A 20,800-nucleotide genomic window follows, 5' to 3' on the forward strand; every position below is an offset into this window, starting at 1 on the left:
TGACTTGGGACGGATACAAACATATTTCTAGATTAAACAAATATTTTTTCAGATATCAACCTTCCTGAAATGTCTACTGGTACTCTATTCATACATGTCATACTCTATACAATAATATTGCTGCCCATGATCCAAGGTCACCGGAGGATAAAGTATTGACATTGTGTTAATGCCATTTCAATCTCAGTAATGACGTAATGGGTAGAAGGTGTTTTTATACTAGTTCATGTCTCAAGTACATCAACACTATAAGCACAAAATAAAGAAACAACATAAAATTTAATGAAAACCTGTTTTTTAATATAAAAATGAAAATAAATAACAATCTAAAACATTAAACTTTAATTTTGTATCAGTTATCAATATAAATTTGCTTTTTGTTATGAAAAGTGCTTACTGAATATCTGAGATAAAACAGAATCCCTATATTGCACATTATATTTGTGGTTAATGTTTTCTCTACTGTAAGGAAAATTATTTTTTGCCTAAGTAATCCATCATTTTATGTTTCTTAGAATTCTTCTGCAGTAAGATGATTTAATTTCTTGTAAAGCTTCATCTAAAACTTTTGTCATATGCACTAGATTTACAGGATCTGTTTGTAAAACAGTCGTTTCTCTTAGTCCTGACTCTTCTGTGTGAAGTTTAAATAATACTCTTGGTGTTGTCTGTCTTCTTAAAGATCTACTGCCGAGCTGAAATGAAAAGATCTAACAATAACATTTTGATAAGGATTTATAATCATTATTATACCTTGCCTCACAGAGTGGTTGGTATAGTGCAATCAGCTAAACAAATATTGAAGTGTGTGGTATAGTTCAATCAGCTTAACAAATATTGGAGTGCGTGGTATCAAGTGCAAACAGCTAAACAAATATTGGAGTGTGTGGTATAGTGCAATCAGCTGAAAATGTATAGAATGGGCGGTTAAGAGAACTCAGCTAAAATATATTGTAGTGTGTGTTATAGTGCAATCAGCTAAAAAAATATTGACATTTTTTTTTTTCAATTAAAGATTGAGGGATACTTCCTCTACACCCCTACCTGAATGTCTGTTTATCCATTAATTCCTTTGTCTGTTAATTTTGTTACATATTTCTTAGCATCTATGTTAAGGAATGATTTTATATTTGATATGGAACTTTATAAAGTTTAATTGTACTGTGTAAAAGATTTTCAAAACTACTGGGGATTAATTCCTGTTTGACAAAATTCATTAGAAGCTCTGATCACAGAATTTAAGTTGGATATACTAAATTCAGGACATCATATTCAACATTTTATGTATTTTAATGTAAACTGCAAAAAGATACCAGTCCATTTATCAGCAAAATATGTGGAAATGATATAAAAACATCAATTTTGATCATAAAGAAGCATCTGTCTAAGTTCATAAATTACATGAAGTTTTGTCAGTTACTGATGTTTAAAAAAACTAAAATCACAGACTACCTAATTAAAGGTGATGACAGAATGTAGGATCACTATGTCTCGCTTCCGCTAAAAAATGGTGCAGCCTCCACTATCAGTGTATCCCTCACTTGTAATCAAAGTGCTTGTGAGCACTGAAGAGTAAGGATTGCATGCATTTTGCAGTGGGAACTAAAAGTTAAATTAAAAGAATTGGAAGGTTCAACTACAGATAGGATAAGATAATTAGGATAAAATAAGATAAATTTTTATTTCCAATAGAGGACCCCATTATGGGCAAAACCAGTACAGTGATTTTTATATTACCTGAAAACAATTGCAATATAGACAATACACAAGAAAAACAACTCAAAACATGAAATATAAATTGAGTTAATAATATATATGGTCATATAAACCATTATGTTTAGTGTTTATTTACCATGCACCAGAAGCAGCATCACATCTGTTACAAAAATAGCTTTTATGTATGAACAAATAGTATTACTACAATTATGGACAAAGAAAGATAACTCCAATTTTGAATATTAATTTAACAATGAAATAATTTATATTTTTAGAACATTAATTTATGTAATTTTCTTGGCAAGTATGGTTATACACATACACATCATTTTATAACTTGGATATCTGAGTATTTAGTTCATTGATTAATTTCTTAAAATGTTCATGGATAGGATGGATAGAATACATTGCTCAAAAGTAGTGATAAAGTGTGGAAACTTGATAACTGTCAAGTAAGCCACATAAGGGTTTTGATTGCATGAATGCGATCTTTACCTCGAAAACACTTTAACATAAGGTAATATCCTGTCCATGTGGTTCTAATTTTGTATATAAAAATCTTATTAAACCAAGATTCATTATTCTGTAGACAAAATATCTTATGTACATATAGCAATTGAGATTCTAAACTAAACACCCAAACTCAAAGTTTATCATTGAACCATAACAATGATATGTACACCTTAACAAAAAATTAAAGAACAAAAATAGATGATCATCTGACATTGATGAAAAAGTCAGGATCTCCAGTCTGTCAACTGTTTTATATATCAAACTAAGTTGACATATTACATGTACTTATAGCAACTTAGGAACTGACCTAAGCCTGAAAACAAAACTATCATCATTGACTCTAGGAAAAAAAAGTTCAGACTTAAAGTAAACAGAAAAAACTCAGCCATCAGGTATATAAGCCTTATATTGGACGCATGGGGTATGTGATTTTGGTCACTATAGGTTCTCTAATTCAAATTGTTTTCAGTATGCTATTGTGTGCATACAGCATTTTTGTACTTGTCAGGCAAAATTGTTTGTATCAACATATTTTACATTGTTTAAAGGTTACAATGAATGTTTATATACTGACCTGAACATCAAACCTCCATTCTAAGTTATGATAATGTGGCAAGTCCATAGACATCTCTGATAATATGGTCCTAATTTCTTTTCTATTTTGTAGATATAATTGTAACAACGTCTGTCTCATCTCTTCTGAAAATCCTAATGTTAAAATAGAATCCTGGAAATCTATCTCATTTAACTGCAAAAAAAAAACATTCCATTGAAATTTTTGGAAAAATAAAATTGTGCATTTAATTAATAGATAGATTCTCTTGTAAGAAAATCCCAGAAGTCTTAACGTTTTTAACAGGGAACAGACTTTATGAAATCCTCTGAATCATCTCAATAGTACTTTAAATCAAAGTGCTTCAGCTTGTGACCACTGAAGGGCAAAGACTGCTTTCATTTTGCAATTTTGTGAATTAATAAATTGCTTCACCAAGTGCAGCTGGATACGACTGCAGTGGTCCAACCCTGAACAGTTGGGGCAAAAATGGACACAATATTCGCACTTGACACAGGTCTGAATTTGGATTGCAATTAAATATTAGACACATAATAGGTTTCTGACACAGAATAACTGTAGTCAAAGTACTTAGAATTGGTAATATGATTTGTATTCAATTTTTTGCTTTTGTGCAATACACTATGCTGTTGCAAATTGACCTCCCCCCCTAAAAAAAATGTACCCCCCTTTTTTTTGCTTTTGTTTGTGCAATACACTATGCTGTTGCAAATTGACCCCCCTCCCCCCCCAAAAAAAATAATTATTTGAAGAAATTTTCTTTTTAATTTCTGAAATCTTAAATGAGAAAAAATTGTCCCCCTTCACAAGTTCATTGTTACCCCCCCCCCCCCCCCCCCCCCCCTTTTTCCAAAAAAATATTCTATCCCTCAATATAAGGTCATAACCTCAATTCAAATTTCCATTGGAGTTTGCAACCATAATTACCCATTTAAATACATCATAAAAGTCTTAAAATAGGAAATGACATACATAATCATGGCTAAAATTAATATTCCTTAATCAGAATTTTTAAATAGTAACTTCAAAAAATTAATTGACAGCTAATCACCTTAAGACAAAACAACATTTCTTTATACATAATTTAAAAGCAGTGTAAGGGAGGTAATCCAAACATAACATTGTACTTTTTTTTAATTGTCCATTAACCAGGAAACCCTTGTTTTTCCCCCTTTTTTGCCCCTAATTCCTAAACGGTTTGAGCCATAACCCAGCAAAGCCAATCCTAACAATCCCTTTGTGGTATGGAAACTTGTGGTATAATTTCAGAGAGATCCATACACAATTCCACAAGTTATTGTCTGGAAACTAGAAAAATGCTTATTTGGGCCCCTTTTTGGCCCCTAATTCCTAAACTTTTAGGACTATAACCCCCAAAATCAATCCCAACCTTCCTTTTGTGGTTATAAACCTTGTCTTTAAATTTCATTGATTTATATTTACATTTACTTAAGTTATTGTCCGGAAACCAAATGTCTTCGGATGACCCTGATGACGACAACATGATACCAATATACGACCGCAAAATTTTTTGCGGTCGTAAAGAAATAAAACACAAAATTGTATTTAATAAGGCAAATTCAAAATTTGAGTTGGTTAAAATTCTTTGTTCAAAAAAGTTTAGTAATTCAAATCTGAAACTACTATTTTGTTTGAACTATCAAAGGTAGTGATACATCTTAAAAGATATAGATATCAAGTAGGTACCATAAAGGTTTTGATTGCAAACACCTTAACACAAAATAGATTCTGAGTTAAATTAATTTCTTAAATTACTTTTACAAATTTCTGTACAACCATATAAGAAAAAAAAAGAAAAATTTCTGTTCAGTTAAAGGGACATTAGCTGTCAAATTCATGTTCACCTATTTGAATCAAATTCTCATATTTGAATAATAACATACTAAAACGTATATCCAAATAATTAAAAGTCTAAAATAAACAATTTACGATGCATGGACTCGATCATATGTGTGTATTTCAGTCTAGACGCCATCTAATTAACCATTGAGGTGACCTCCAAAGACTGCCGACGGTCAATGACCAGATATAAACATAAACATAGATATAAATAGATAGCGAACTTGTGCAATTGGATTTTTCTAGGTCTGTTTGATTTCATTTTATAGCTTTAAAAAATATGTTAATAATTGTTTTTACCTGTATAAGAATGAGTTTTTGTAGATCGAATCAGTCAACCAAATGGTTTACCCTTGTTTCACTTCAAACATTGACATTCTTTTCTTTTTAAAAGCTGAACACGCCTAGTTCATGCGTAACCTATCTCTAGCTAAGGGGTTCAATTGAAGTTCACATGAATACGGATTGAATGAGGTCGAATTATTGACTTGCAAGTGAATAATTCATTAGTGATGTTTCTTTGCTTATTTTGACAAAACTTATATCACCATTTCACTTTCATTAATGATTGAACAAAAAGAAATCATATTTCATTTTTTTCTTTATCTCGTAGCTAATGCCCCTTTAAAAATTCATTTATTTGGAAAGTCTTTTCTGTGAAATAAATTCAAAACAAATGTACATATCAAATTGGATCTGGAACTAAATACTAAAATATATACTATAAGAATTTTAAGATATTTTAACAACAGTCCTACTTTAAAATTTACTTTATAAACACTTAACACCTACATATTACAAAACTCCACTGATACCAGCATAAACAAAAGACAGTTTTTAGCTTATCAAGGGTCGCAACACTCACTTCTGTGAGCTAGCGAAAGGTCAATATCATATAAACTTCTCAGGAAGGTTTTTATTCAATATGTGCCATAAAATACTGTCAATCACCCTTAATTTGTTGCAAATCCATAGGATATGATTCCAATAAAATTCTTGGGCTGCAATGTTATTTTAGCAAAATTTCAACAGTATTCAGGTATTAATTTGTTTCACATGATAATTTGCCATATGTGTGAGGTATCGTCATTCAAACAATGGAAACCTGAATGTTCCATGAATGAATCACTCTGAAAAAAAGTTACATTTATATTTATACTTGCCATTAATTTAGAACTCTCTGTTAACAAATACATCAAACCTTCAACCCCATGCTGAACAGTTTCTGATTCAACTTTTAATTTTTCTGAAAAATATCCAATTAGATATGGTTATATAACAGTACTGAAAGGCAGATAGTGAATGTACAAGTAACATCTAATTCTCAATAGCTTCCAATTTTATTCATTCTATATAACGAATTTCTCAACTACATATATGCAGCATATCAAAATACAAAATGTATTTTTATTACAACACTGTACTAATATTCCATTTATTTCCAATAAATAACAAATTATGTTCTTAGATAGGTTCTCAATCTGAAATCCCAAATTGTTGATGTTTAAAACAATGTACAACTGTGATCTGAATTATCTCCCTTCATCTCAATGAGGCACATCAATAGTTTGCTGTACTGAATTTTACAGACAAGTGTGTTTGTAAAGTGATAATGGAGTGTCAATTAACTTTGCTTTTGGCACGTTTGATGTTGAATCACATGGAGTTATCATTAAATAACCTTTGACATTTAAGAACAGCAGCTCATCAAAATGCACAGAAAGGACCAAAATTACTGTTCGGTCAAATGTGACTCTGACCAAACTTGGGGCAAAAATATGAATCATATTATTCTCTGTAACTTCACATTCAAGTCAGATGCCTAAAAAAATATATGTTTCTTTCAAAGATCTAAAATTATGACAGACTTAGTTCACCCTTGAAAACTTCATTTATTAAATTTTACCATTTTTCAAGCATTTTGTAACTTAAAAGTAAACATAATTAAGTGGCATGTCTTCTTACAATAAAATAATTGGAAAAGTATTAACTTTACTATCATATTAACCACTCTTTTAATTAATATTGATCAGTATCATTATGTCATTTAATGAGGGCTAACTCAAATTTTTGTTAAAGAAAGTTGCAGTTGAGATTTTTACAAAATACTTACGGGCAGCTCCTAGATAAACCTTTGGGTTTGCCCCTTTCCTGATGAAATCCATACTAATTCTACAAAATTCTTTTACCACTATCAAAGAGAGAAGAAAAGAGTTAATTTAGAATAATGCACAATGCCTGTTGAAATTGTTAAAACAGATTGCAGGTACATGCCATAGCTTATGATATAATTGTACAGAGATATTTTTTAGAGAGATAAACAATATTTGAATAGTTGTCATAACTTTTCAGATCTCTCAAATGAGGCCAAATTTGTTTGGTTATTTTATATATAATACTAATGGAAATTTGTCTGTCCTGAAGTATTTAGGGATTTATATCATTAAATGTCTAGAAGTTGTGCGAAACGTAAATTAATTTACTTAATAATGATGATTATTGTAACAATTTTATGGTTCAGGTCTTACCTGGAATAAATTTTATATGATTTGTATAAGAACCACATTTAATATTTCATTTCAATGTAAAATAATTTTTTTTTAACAAAATCAGTGTACTGTTTTGTGTGTATAGGTGTTATGCTGCCCATCAAGGCCCTTAATTGGAGCAGTAAATATTCTTATTCTATAAAAAACCAAATGAACCATTTTTTAATTCGATTAAACTAACTGACATCTGCTTTATAACAGCTTATATGAAAGTTATTATTGCAGCCACACCCATTGGAAAAGAAATGGTGATGTCATGTTTTGTGTGTTGAAGACATGACAAAATTCAAGTTAAACTTCAATCCCATATAATGTCAACAATGCAGTGCTGATACATTCATAGTGAACCTTACATCTACAAATTTTCCATCTACAGTAACACAAAATCTACTTAACACAAAACAAGAAATTATACTAAAGATTTCCAGCAATTTTGGACTACAGAGTTCAGACACTTCATAATATTTGGCCTATATGATGAGTGTGTATTACTTTCAAAATAAAGGGTTTTAGATTCTATTTCCTTATCCAACTGGATATTGTGAAACAACTTGCATGACATTAAAGTCTAATGGTAATTCCTTTCTTGAAATGTGTAAGCTTTTGAGAGCAGATAGCTAAACACTTGTCAAATATGACACATTTGATTCAACTTCCCAATCAAACAATATAATTTTTAATTTCCGTCTTGGTATTCTTTTATTTTTCTAGTGTTAACCATATTAATCTCCTTATCAACTCAATGAAGAAGTGACATTGATAAGAAAATAATCCAATATTAAATGAGTCAAATGACTTAATCCTATCACATTTAGATAAATTTCAAATATTCCAATCATTTCACCTTATCATGCCATTTACCTTCAAATAAACTATTTATTACAACTATTATACAAGAATGCTAGTCAAATTGAATCAACAGGGTAAAGAAGACAAGACTATAAAATGTCTTGCATCAAACTGAAGACTATTTTGAGAAATATTTTTGCAAGAAAAAAACTTCAATAGAAATATTAGAATTTTGGACTACCTGCTTATTAAGTGTTGTCCTTATTGGGATTCAGAGATTAAAGCCCCCAAACCTTGCAATGTAGGGGAGTTAATTTTTAAAAAAACAGCTCTATCTCGGTGTATAGCTTAATCATAAAACAGTTCCTTTCTAGTCCCAATAGGGAAGGGCTTAATCTAAAGATAAGATAAGATATTTATTAGTGTAAAATCCAAAGAATCCTATTGCTATTAAATATATAAAATAACACAAATAAACAATGAAAAATACAAATATGTAACATTCTCCAAAAAATATTTAAAAAAAAAAAAAAAAAAATTTCTTCTCTTTAATATTAATGCTAGACAGCATGCCTCCCCTCAAATAAGAATTAAAATTATTAAATTTAGAAACATAGAAGATCATTTGAATTTATGTATTTATGTTACTATGAGGTAACTATATCAGGATTTCCATAATTTGATTTCAGGATATCATATCCTGAAATCAAATTATGGATGTCCTGAAATAATTGTGGAGGTCCATAAATATTTGTGGATATCCTGATTGGATTGAGGAGGATTAAATAAAAGCAATTCTAAAGGATTATTTGTGGAGGTCCGGAATATTTCAGGATATCATGATATGGAATTATGAAATATTTATGGATATCCTGAAATTGAATTATAAAGGTCCTGGCATATTTCGGGAGGTACATGATTATTTATTAATTTTCATAATTTCTTGAAAAAAAAGTTTAAATCTGACTATCCATCCATGAAACATAATTAATAGAACAATTTTGTGTTATGTAGATGATGATGTTATACCTAAACTAATGCTCTTAGTGTTAGTTATTGTTGAAAACTATGAGTTGGTATGAGTTTGGAGTGGTATGAGACTGCAGTGGTAAGAGTTTACAGTGGTACAAGTTTACAATGTTACAAGTTGATTATAATTACACATGGCATAAAAATTCCCTCATTCAAGCCATTCTGGTTGGATATATTCATTCATCCTGCACTACCAAACAAAACCTTCCCTCAACATGGCTTTTACCTGTGTGGATTAAGGTTTCACTACAAAAAGGGAAAATTCAGGCAACACTGTTCATGGGAACTTGTCCACGTGGATGTCACATATATAGCCTGCTATCGTCATCAAGAATTTCTCAAAAACAGTGTACCCCAACCATCCTACACTGTTGTTGTTGGATAAAAGAGGTACATGAATATTTTAAAGGGCTATATATCCTGAAGACAAGTCCCTGGTCCTCATGAAGATTTTAATGGGCTAATGTCCTGAAGACAAGTCCTTGGGGTACATGAAGATTTTAAAGGGCTATACATCCTGACGACAAGTACTTGGGGGTACATGAAGATTTTAAAGGGCTATATATCCTGAAGACAAGTACCTGGGGTACAGGAAGATTTTAAAGGGCTATATATATATATCCTGAAGACAAGTCCCTATCACCATATTTAGAAACCGAAGTTACCCCTTTATTCAGGGTGATTCCAAGAAACACTAAGCCCTGAAGAATTCCGATCCTGCACCTTAACATTGTAACCAAAGTATACAAAATGAAATTACCCAGAGAAATTACAGTACCAAGTAGAAACAAGAAAGCACATAGAGACCAGTTGTGTCAAACTAAATATTGACCTTAGGATCAGATCAGATCCCTTTACACACAGGACAGGAATTAAGTTGACAATATAATGACTCCTCTTTACATGTTTAAAAATGAGAAATAATGAATTTTCTAAAACTTTAAGTGAGAATCATTATAAATCTTGTGTACATCTAGCTACCATCAAAATCTAAATTGAATGTTATTGCAAAATTTTGGTAGCAATCCTATATTTTTTTATTAGAAACCAATAAGATATATTTATCTTTATCGGTTACCATCAATGTCAGTATTTGTTAGAAAGGATAGGTGCTCCTTGTGATGATCTTCAAACATCAACAACATGGTTAAAAATTTATAGTTGTTTTTTCTTCTTTTCTGTTTATGGACACGCCCACCATTTACTATAGTAGTGTGATGATTTTTGTCTTTAAAAAAATACAAACACTTGTTTAAATTGGTCTATCATTCATTATTCATTAGATTAATCCAAATATCAATCTTCAATCTAAATAATGTTTTAGAATTTGATTATAAAACAATCATTTAACTGTTGGCAATTTAATTTGTTTGGGAGGAAAGACATTAATTTAGCACTTTATAATAAAAACCGGAAGTAGACCCATTTACGATACCAACCGGGTTGTTTACATCGAGAGGGAAAAGTTGACTTTTTTCAAATGCAAAAAAAAAAGTACGACTTGAAATATCCTATACAGTTTACCTGTAGCATTTAAGAAATTTTGCATTGAGAAAAAAAAGGGATGCAAATTCATGAAAATCATTCATCTATATCGGAAAGTTCAGGCAAAAGCATGTCATCAAAATATTTGAAACAGGTAACGACTTGTTTCAAAATAAACAAATAAAACTTACTTTCCCGTAATAAAACTGTCTGATAACTTTAAATTGTATTTGATATGATCTTTCATGTATTTTGAGGAAAATGACACATTATAATAAAGGTTTGTGAATTTAAACATTTTTATTTGGCTTAATACATGTATTTATCATCTACAATATAGATTTGCAATTGAGCTTGCACGGAAAAAAAGATGTTATTACTAAATATTGTTATTTTGGTAATAAAATTCACTATCAAAAGTGAAAGAAAAACAATCATATTTCTTTCTAACATGTCTAATAAAAAACATAGGTTGTACATTGTCTACATGTATTTAAAATAAATATTTAATACAATTTGACATGGAATTCAAATTTATGTTATTGTTAAATTAAGTTAGGTGCTATGTGATGAGCTCATGTAGGCTGGTATTGGGTCTGTTCACCCTAATTTTTATAAAAAAAAATATTAATATTAATGGTATAATTTAAGGTTTTATAATCTTATTCAGATATTTAAATGGTAATTATCAAAGAAAATATCCATTTTTCCAAATTCATGAATAAACATGAAAATTATTAAAAAAAATATTGGTTTTTGTTTTGGAGCATTAATCAGGTTGATTGGCTTCATTGTTACATTTGCTTTCAGAATTACTTTTATTGACTGTTGATTGTAAACATGGTAAATAAACTCATCATAGATACCAGGATTAAAATTTTGTACGACAGACACACCTCTCGTCTACAAAAGACTTCACCAGTGACGCTCGAATAAAAAAAGTTAATAAGACCAAATAAAGTACAAAGCATTGAGGACCCAAAATTCCTAAACGTTTTGCCAAATACAGCTAAGGTAATCTATTCCTGGGGTAGAAAAGCTTTAGTATTTCGAAAATTCAAAGTTTTGTAATTTAGAATGCTGGTTAGGTATAATTACGATGTCTTTGATCTCACTGATTGTGTTTGGTGGATAAATAATGATTTTTGTCGTGCCTTCGACTTTAGTCGAAAAAGCGAGACATAGCGATCCTACATTCTGTCGTCGTTGTCGTCGGCGGCGTCCACAAATATTCACTCTGTGGTTAAAGTTTTTGAAATTTTAATAACTTTCTTAAACTATCCTGGATTTCTACCAAACTTGGACAGAAGCTTGTTTATGATCACAAGATAGTATCCAGAAGTAAATTTTGTAAAAATAAAATTCCATTTTTTCCGTATTTTACTTATAAATGGACTTAGTTTTTCTGCCGGGAAATATATCATTCACTCTGTGGTTAAAGTTTTTAAAATTTGAATAACGTTCTTAAACTATCCTGGATTTGTACCAAACTTGGACAGAAGCTTGTTTATGATCATAAGATAGTATCCAGAAGTAAATTTGTTAAAAAAAAAATTTCATTTTTTCCGTATTTTACTTATAAATGGACTTAGTTTTTCTGCCAGGAAACAATACATTCACTCTGTGGTTAAAGTTTTTAAAATTTTAATAACTTTCTTAAACTATCCTGGATTTGTACCAAATTTGGACAGAAGCTTGTTTATGATCAAAAGCTAGTATCTAGAAGGAAATTTTGTTAAAATTTGTACCTGTTTATCTGTATTTTACTTATAAATGGACTTAGTTTTTCTTCCAGTTAACATAAAATACAGTCTGCAGTTACAGTTTTTAAAACATTTATTAGATTCATAAACTATCCTGGATTTATATCAAACTTTGACAGAAGCTTCTTAAATTCAAAAGATAGTATCTAAAGGAATATTTTTATTGATTTTTTTCCTCATTTTTGTTGAGCCTGCGATTAACAGCAAAAGTAGGCGAGACACTGGGTTCCGCGGAACCCTTACAATTTTTTTTTTAAATAAACAAGTCAGCTTGGAATGAGTTGAAACAATGATATAAGAATAGTAAGACATTAAAAAAATTGTTTTCGCAGCTTGGCTTCTTTGATCTCAAGGTGTTGGATCTTGTTATACCTGTTAGGATTGTTTTGAAATTGTAACAATGTTTCAAAAAAGATAAATTCATACAGATAACTTGATCTCCAGTTCTGGAACATGCTGAACACTTCTTCTTCCTCCAAATACTACCCACATTCAACATGATGAATATTCTGGCAAGAATATTCAATGCAAATCAAAGAAAAATAATTATCTGGTAGCAGCAATACAACATAAATATTCGACGAAGTTTTCAACAAACTTTAACATAATTAATTCAAATAATTTATATTATACAAGACCACAAAATAAAATAAAATCAGGGCAAACCAGCGAACCGAATTAGGGCGAATGGACCCAGAGCGAACAGGTATTAGGGCAAACAGGTACTAGGGCGAACGGGAATCAGGGCGAACAGACCCGGTTTCATGTAGGCTACTTTGTATTACTTGTTATCTCTGCAATGTCACATGACTTTTCAGCTGCTCACCTCCAGCTTGATCAAATTTTTATGGTCTTATGAATTATTTAATAAAGCTTTGTGTGATTTAAGAACAGTATGTTTGCAAAAGATGTATTATTATATATTTAAACGCTTTTCACATTTTCACATATGAGATCAATTGAATGGGAGTTTTATCACAACCATGTTGAAGATTTTTCAGGGCCATAGTGAATATATTATAATCTACTATTTCAGTACTCTTTGGTCTTTGGGACTTACCATTTTTTCTTATTTACTGTATATAGATGTTTATTTTTACTGATCTGTGAAGTCATGCAACCTCTTCTTGTGAGATTACTTCTCCGACATTCACAATGAATTCTGGTGCGAGTCACTGTATAAACCTGATCACTTTTAGTGCCTTTCTTGGTTCCTCAGCTGATGAGGTTTCTGTTATCTGTCATGCAAATGGAATTCGACTAGACTGTGAGCAGAAAAAGACATTTTTAGTTTTTATGCTTCACATATGTTTTCAAATTTTGGAATACATTTTTTCTCTTCTAAGTCATGTAAGTGATATTGGTGAAATCTCAAATGTATTATATAAAGCCATTGTTGTTTTCTAGTGTAAATTTGCAGTTAAGAACTTAAGGCAACAACATTAATTTGAAAATCCAATTTTTAGTCTGTGGTATTTTTGTGGACAATGCTGGAAGTAAATTTTCATGCAAATGTCATCCAGTGATTATAATAGGATACATATAAATACAAAGAGATGTGGGGTATACATCATTTAGACAGTGACCAAACAACAAAATAAAATAGGAAAAGTCATCTAGAGATCATCCGTTTGAATTCATCAACAGATGTGTCCATGTCGTTTTATGCAAAGCACTTGTTTTCCTTCAATCCAGATCTAGACATGCCTTGAATAACTTTAACAGGACTACCAGATATCTGTCATTCACATCCAATTACTAATAGAAAGAAAACAAGGGTAAGATTTAAACAAAGACAACCCTCTTCCAAAGTTCTTGACTTGGGATACCTGTAGGTACATTAGAATATAGTGGGATTCAGATTTAAACAATAGCTAACCATTGACTAAGTTCATGATTTTGGATAAGTACAATAGAATGTTGGGGGATTAAACTATCATTTTAATACTCCTGCCTCCCTCTTTCATTTCAATCAGTGGAATAATAAGTGTAGAGAAGAAGATATTATAGAATATAAATAAAAAAGAACCTCTTCATAATGTTGGTATTGAATATGACCAAAAAAGTGTAATACAATCTGAATTATAATAATATCAAAGAATTTCCCAAGCTATCATGGTTACTGAAAGCAAGCTCAAAGTACTTGACAAAGAAGCTGATCAAACAATATTATGCTGATATACATGCTTTTTACACTATGTTGTCTGTAATTACTGTAGTCAAAATAACATTTAGAAATTGTAGCAATAATCTAGATGTAAACTATTTTTATGTGCGATTTCAAGACATATTAATTAGAACACATACTTTGCTTTTTTGAAATAATTGATTATTATACATTTTTAAGTGTTGGGAATTTCATGTATATCTAACTTTGAAGGTATTTAAACTCTGGATTAACTATGCAATTTCATTTGAGTCAAGTATAGTGAAAATAAACTGATCAAATACAATACTCTCAAGTAAATATCATATTTTTTATCAGATTTTAGTTAACTTTATGAAGATTAATTGAAATGTCCTTCATTCTTATCTCTAAGTATGCAGTCTGTATACTTTTTTAACTCTTTTTCTTTTATAGTTTTTTATTTGTTTTTGTCAGTTTCTACATAATTCATCTTTATATGTCAGTATGTAATATTACTAATATATTTTCATGGTCATCTAGAAGCTTGATATTTTTACCCATTCTTTTCTTGGTATAAATTACACATATAAAAACAAAATAGGCTGTTCCAGTTTAAGTGCTTGAACAAATAATTTGGTGCATTATAGTATAATATGATATGAGCTGTGTCGGATCGAAATCGACCTTATGCAAATCAATATCAATACATCTGTTTAACCTATATTGGGTTGAAAAATCTCTACTGGAAGTCTGTAACTGTTTGAAAATTGAGTTGTTAAAAGAACCTTACAAAACAGACAAAATGCATCTTTTAATTCGTATTTGAATGTTCCAAAATCAATCATAGTGTTATCCATGTACATGTATATGTACACTTGCATAAGGCCAATTTCTATCCAACGCAGCTCATATTATAATGGTTAGATGCCTAAGACAAGACCTCCAAAGGAAAACACATGAGATATGTTCAAATGGCTTTAATGAATGGATGCCTAACTTTCATAATGCCTTTCTTGGATACAGCGTTCTATTTTAGTGGAACAGTAATAAAGTTTTCAAAATATAATTAGTATTTGATCCAAACTAAGTTTTGTATCAACATGAGAGTACTGTATAAATTTTGGAAGTGAAAACCATCTTAAGTATTTTGACAGTTACATGTATGTGTTTATAGAGGAGATAAACATGTTTAAATATTATCTTTTAAAATTTAAGTACAAGTTAGAATAGCAAAAAAATATATATAATATCAAAAATTCTCATTGTTTAATGGTCAAAATTCCACTCTCTGCCAAATACATGTTACAGTATTGTAAACATCATTGCTTCTTTCAGTTGGGGTGTCATTGAGATAAATAAAGGTAAAATTTAGATAAGTGTATGTTCATGAATAGAAAATATGTCTAAACAAGCAATTCTTATCTTGTGTGTTTTTGGTGGTTTTTTGGGTGTTTCAAATTAAGAATATCTTGAATCTCTTTTTATTGAAATGGTTTTAATTTCTTACAAAATTTGTTCTGTAGAAGAAATGAGGAAAATGTCAGTTCTAAGATTTTAATGAAATATTTCCGTAGCCTTGTTTTTAGTACTTATTTGAACAGACAAAATGTAATCATTGATGATCAGATATCTATATACATGTACAGTAGAAGAAGTTCTACCATTTCTATTATTATAATTATTCTTTTTGTAATAGGTTTTCGTGACTTTATAAAAGCCCAGTTGACTGATGATTCCATATTTGAATTAAGTATTATGGAGAAAATCACAGACTTATGGCAGCAACTACAAAAAGATAATAGGTAAAATAAGTTTTAAGCTTAGTGTGCATGTTTCTTTGTACCTTTAAACTATAAGATTCTGAAAAGAAAGTCTTCTTTGCTTCCAGTATAGGTACTATTTTTTCTTAATTCTTGTGTAGAGTTGTGACTGTGTTTCCTCTTCTTACTGACCCAGTGCATTAGAATAAAATATTAAGTTATGAAGATGGGAATGTTTAAGAATCATGATGATATTGGATGAAGAAAATATGCATGTTTCAATGTAGATCTTGTTTCTTTAAAAACTATGGAACTTTCATAGTCAGTAGACTCGGTATACAAGAACACAAGATTATTGTATTTGTATTAATAAGATGTACTTGACTTTATGTGCCGTTTGGTTGTTGTTACATTTAGCTTTACCCCACATCCTTTAGTTCATTATATAAGGTGAAGTGCTGTTCAGAAAATAAAGGAATGTTGAACTTTTTATGAGTGATAAAGGCAAGAAACGAATCAAGGATTAATTAATTAACGGCAATATTGCAGATTTTAAAAATCCTCTGATTTTCTTTGTTTTATTTAAATTTTTACATAGATATTGGACTAGAAAATATGAACACATTCATGTGTATCTTCTAAGGTATGAAATCTTTTCTTGAAATATTCTGTTGTTTCTTTAATGAGTTTGATATTTGATTATTGCAAAAATGAAAATTAATTGCCAAAATAGCCTTATTGTCAATTTGTTGAGCCTGCCACCTAAGTCGCTGGGTAGGGACTCTACATTTTGTCTGCAACATTTAGGTTCAGTCTGTGATAAAAGTTTTGGTAAGATATCAATTACTTTCTCAAACCTTTCAAGAATTTTATGAAACATGAACAGAAGCTTTTTGTGAATTAAAGTAATAACATCTTATGCAAAATTTGCAAATATGTTTTTTTCATTTCCCTGTATTTAACTGATAGATGGACTTAGTTTTTTTCAGTTACATATACTTGCAGTTAAATTTTTTAGACGTCAATGACTTTGTCCTATCTTCATTAAATTCATCAAACTTGGACAAAAACTTCTTGATGATTGGGAAATGACATCTGAAGATAAAGTTTTATTTTTTTTTGTTTTTTTCATATTTTACTGATATTTGCAGTCTCATGCAAGATATAGGGTTCCCATAACCCTTTACAATTTTATTGAATGAAATGGTCACATAATTATAAAAATTGTATCATCAAAATTCGTGTTTAATTTCTTAATAATTCATTTGCACTTGTATAGCTCTTTTCGTCTCTATAACTTTCAACTTTTTCTAATAGAATTTTAAGTTATTGGAAATGGATAGGTCTTTATTCCCTTTATTTTACATTTTACATGTTTGTATGTTTCTCTTGATAAAATAATCCTTTTTGATGAAAAAAAAAAAGAGAGACCAAGATATGCAAGAAAATCTCTTTGGAATCATTTACAGAGTTATGAATCATTCCTTTATCAAACATTTCAAATACTGTATGATATCCTAAACAATCACCTGTCCTTTGTTACAACAATGATGGTATGTCACATCTTTCCACAGTACAGTAAAGACAATGTTTGATTCAAGTACAATTGATCTTTTGTTCACATGCAAAATATGTTTTACTATTGTGCACTGTAACACATACTCTTTGTTCAGATTTTCTCTTTATACTAATGAAGTATAATGTTTTACTGCTTGTTTAAATTATGGGAGGAAAAATTATGTGCTTTAACAATATATTTCTCTCTATCATTTATAATAACTTAGAAAGTTCTATAAAGAAAAATTAATATGTTACACTTAATTAAATATTGCATTTCAGTGTTGTCGAGTAAAGCAGACTTAATTTATTAAGGTAAATTGTGTGCTGTAATCCCCACCCAGAAATATGGTGTGAACACATAACATTAAAGTGAGAGATTTGATAATTTTGTAATTGCATTATAATATCAATGGCTAAAACTCTAGTTTAATTTTAGTTTTCAGAGTAAGTGTAATTTTATTACTCCAGTATTACAAAAAAAGAATTAAACAAACAAAAATGTCATCAACTACATGTATAAGTTAAATTTGTTTTGGTGGCAAATCAATGGTTCAGCTTGTAACTAAAACATTTAAAATTTGACTATTCAGTAATAGAGTGGAGCTTTATAGATAAATACATTGAAAATGTTACATAATTGCAAATCTCTTTCCTGTCAGATAGACACTTTAGTTTTCACTTTTCATTATTTTCTGATAGCTTTTTGTACAACATGTATTTAAACTTTTTAGTTTTATATAATTTTAACTCATTAGGGATGATTTAAAAAAGGCATTTTAAAATTTTTCATAAAGACCTTGATAGACACTTCTGATGGTAACTAAAGGAGATATATATATACTGTTCCTTCCATGTCCATTATTTGGAAAGTTGTCTGATGTATCCAATTTCATTTTTTGTCCTATACTAAATGTCGCAGGAAGGTGAGACATAGAGATGGCAAATCAGTAAAGCAGGCAAGAAATTTCAATGTGTCAAGTTTCCCCTAATATACTTTTTTATTGCTTTCTAGTTCCTTTATCTGTCCCTTCAGTCACGACAAGAGGACACTGAATAAGCAAAATAATGCTCCAAAATATTCTTAGAGTTTATTGTCACTGTAGAGTAGCAATTCTGTTTCAATGTACTTAATAAAACCTCTAAAATCTTCAGATCGCAGATTTACTATAGATTATAGTGATCATGGCTGATGAACTGAGAGAAAAGTAAGTATCATGTGACAGTCACATGACCTGGTGTCACATATTTGGCTAGGTAGTACATTTGCTTGGCTGAAGGCAAACAACATTCATTTATTCCAATTTCAAAGTTTGAAAACAATTTGCAAAATTTAGAAAATCATAATTAATTTTAAGGTTATATGTAGTATGAAACAATATTTTTAAAATCCTAATAAAAGTAAGATGCACTAGTTTCTATAAAAGCCTTTCTCAGTTGCATTTCAGTCCAATGAATATAAAAATTGCATTGTTATTCATGTATCTTTGAATTGAGTCTTTTAACAATTGAGCATAATGCAAAAACTATGAAATCTTATGGTTGATTTCAAAACTGCAATTTATGTCCAAAAAATTTCTTAGTCTGTTGGTATGTTCACTACTTTTAAGATTTTATTATATAAGCCTCTATGTTAGTGTAACAATTTTTAATCTTTGTCAATATTTTGAAACTAAAAATTCAGTAATGTAAATAAATGATATTGTAAATAAAAACAAAATATTAATGTCTCTAAAGTTTGTTATAGTACATTAAAATCAGTGAGTCTGTTTATTTTATGGATATTACTGTTGGAATGATCCCTTTCCACAGATTATAAAGTGCTTGTAAAATAAGTACATAGTATTTAGTATGGTTTTATATACTTTGTAGTTATATTTGCACATAGAATAAGTAATGCTGCTGGTAGTATGATTTTAATTTAGTATAACCTTTTGTGGAGTGAATTGTTGTGTTCCGAGGCTTTAAGAATACTTAACATGGAATTATCACTTGGATTGAAGGTTTTATTAATAATAAGTTATTTTATGACATTTCATGCAAATCGTGGTATTTAGATATTTTCTCTTCAGAACATTTTAACAGTTAGATTAAATTTCAGTTTGACATTGAAATAAAGACACAGTCTAAGGTCAGACTACTTTTTGCATGTCATATCATGACTGCTGGATTAGACATATAAAATAAATTTTGCAATTATAAGAAGCATGAATTAGATGGTAGTATTTTTAAATTACAGCTGTAGTGGATTAACAAAGAAAAGAATCAAATCTCTGTTACATTTTGCAAAATAAACTGTTTAACACATTAAGGAATTATAGTCCTTGAGTTATAAAGCTGGTGTATTAAAGAAAGATTACATTTTAAATAATGAATATATTGCTGACTGAGAATTTTAAAGAAAACTAGAAAGGTTAGATTTTTGTTTATGATTGTAGTTTCATTATAAAATTTTATGAGAAAAAAATTGTATTGTATTTTTGAGCTGTCTTCTTTAAAGTGTCCGTAATTATTGTAATCCTTATTATAATGCTTAAGATTTTGACACTGTAAATAATACAGTAAAGGTTTACCTGGGGTGGGTTGTATCAACACAAACATATTTCAATAACCATACAGAGAGAAGAAGGACATAGGTTTACCAATGTTAGCTTATCTGCAAGACAGTTTAGTCTAGTTATCTGATCATTTTTTTGTGCACTGGTTTTTTTGGGTAAAAAATTGTATGCTTGGGTTCATAAGAGTTATTGCCCTTGAAATGGAAAAATTACATGAAAATCATCATTTTAAGGACCCTTTTTCCGTGTTACTACTGATTGAACAGTTTGTTTTATGGTGAATAATTTTAACACAGATCTGATTTATTTATGAAGAATTGTCTGAATTTGATTGATATTTGTAAGCTAAGCATCGAATGGCAAAGTGTTCGCACATATTCAAGAAAAAGTATTTGTTTTGTGGTTGTGAGTTGGGAACTAGAATTATTTTTTTCTTTTAGTCTAATTTATTTTGTGCTATCCAGTTTTTGTCCTTGGAATGCATTATTAATGATACATAAAGTGCATAGCTCCTTA

At 29.7% G+C, this 20,800-nt stretch overlaps 2 protein-coding genes across 8 annotated transcripts in view; one reads left to right on the forward strand and one right to left on the reverse strand.

Annotated features, from left to right (window-relative positions):
* Window positions 1-278: 278 nt before the first annotated feature.
* Window positions 279-10,258, reverse strand: LOC127738031 (COMM domain-containing protein 2-like). The gene is made up of 5 exons (XM_052249087.1): window positions 10,112-10,258; window positions 6,777-6,854; window positions 5,827-5,909; window positions 2,804-2,977; window positions 279-695 (listed from the first exon to the last, which is right to left on the reverse strand). The coding sequence occupies exons 1-5, from the start codon at window positions 10,176-10,178 to the stop codon at window positions 498-500; spliced, it is 600 nt and encodes a 199-aa protein (XP_052105047.1). The 5' UTR covers window positions 10,179-10,258; the 3' UTR covers window positions 279-497.
* A 200-nt stretch (window positions 10,259-10,458) lies between these two features.
* LOC127738024 (centrosomal protein of 63 kDa-like) overlaps window positions 10,459-20,800 on the forward strand; it is a 50,631-nt gene continuing 40,289 nt past the window's right edge. For 2 of the 7 annotated variants that reach the window (XM_052249028.1, XM_052249033.1), the window contains exons 1-2: window positions 10,704-10,798; window positions 16,106-16,211. In XM_052249028.1, coding sequence (XP_052104988.1) covers window positions 10,780-10,798; window positions 16,106-16,211 — 125 coding nt within the window. In that variant the 5' untranslated portion in view covers window positions 10,704-10,779. Of the gene's footprint in view, window positions 10,673-10,703; window positions 10,799-16,105; window positions 16,212-18,008; window positions 18,042-18,881; window positions 18,935-19,598; window positions 19,730-20,800 lie in introns of those variants that run through there. The other 5 variants (XM_052249031.1, XM_052249035.1, XM_052249034.1 and 2 more) reach the window with 5 other exon arrangements.

This window comes from Mytilus californianus, unplaced genomic scaffold, assembly GCF_021869535.1.
Source record: "Mytilus californianus isolate M0D057914Y unplaced genomic scaffold, xbMytCali1.0.p SCAF_4, whole genome shotgun sequence".
NCBI lineage: Eukaryota > Metazoa > Mollusca > Bivalvia > Mytilida > Mytilidae > Mytilus > Mytilus californianus.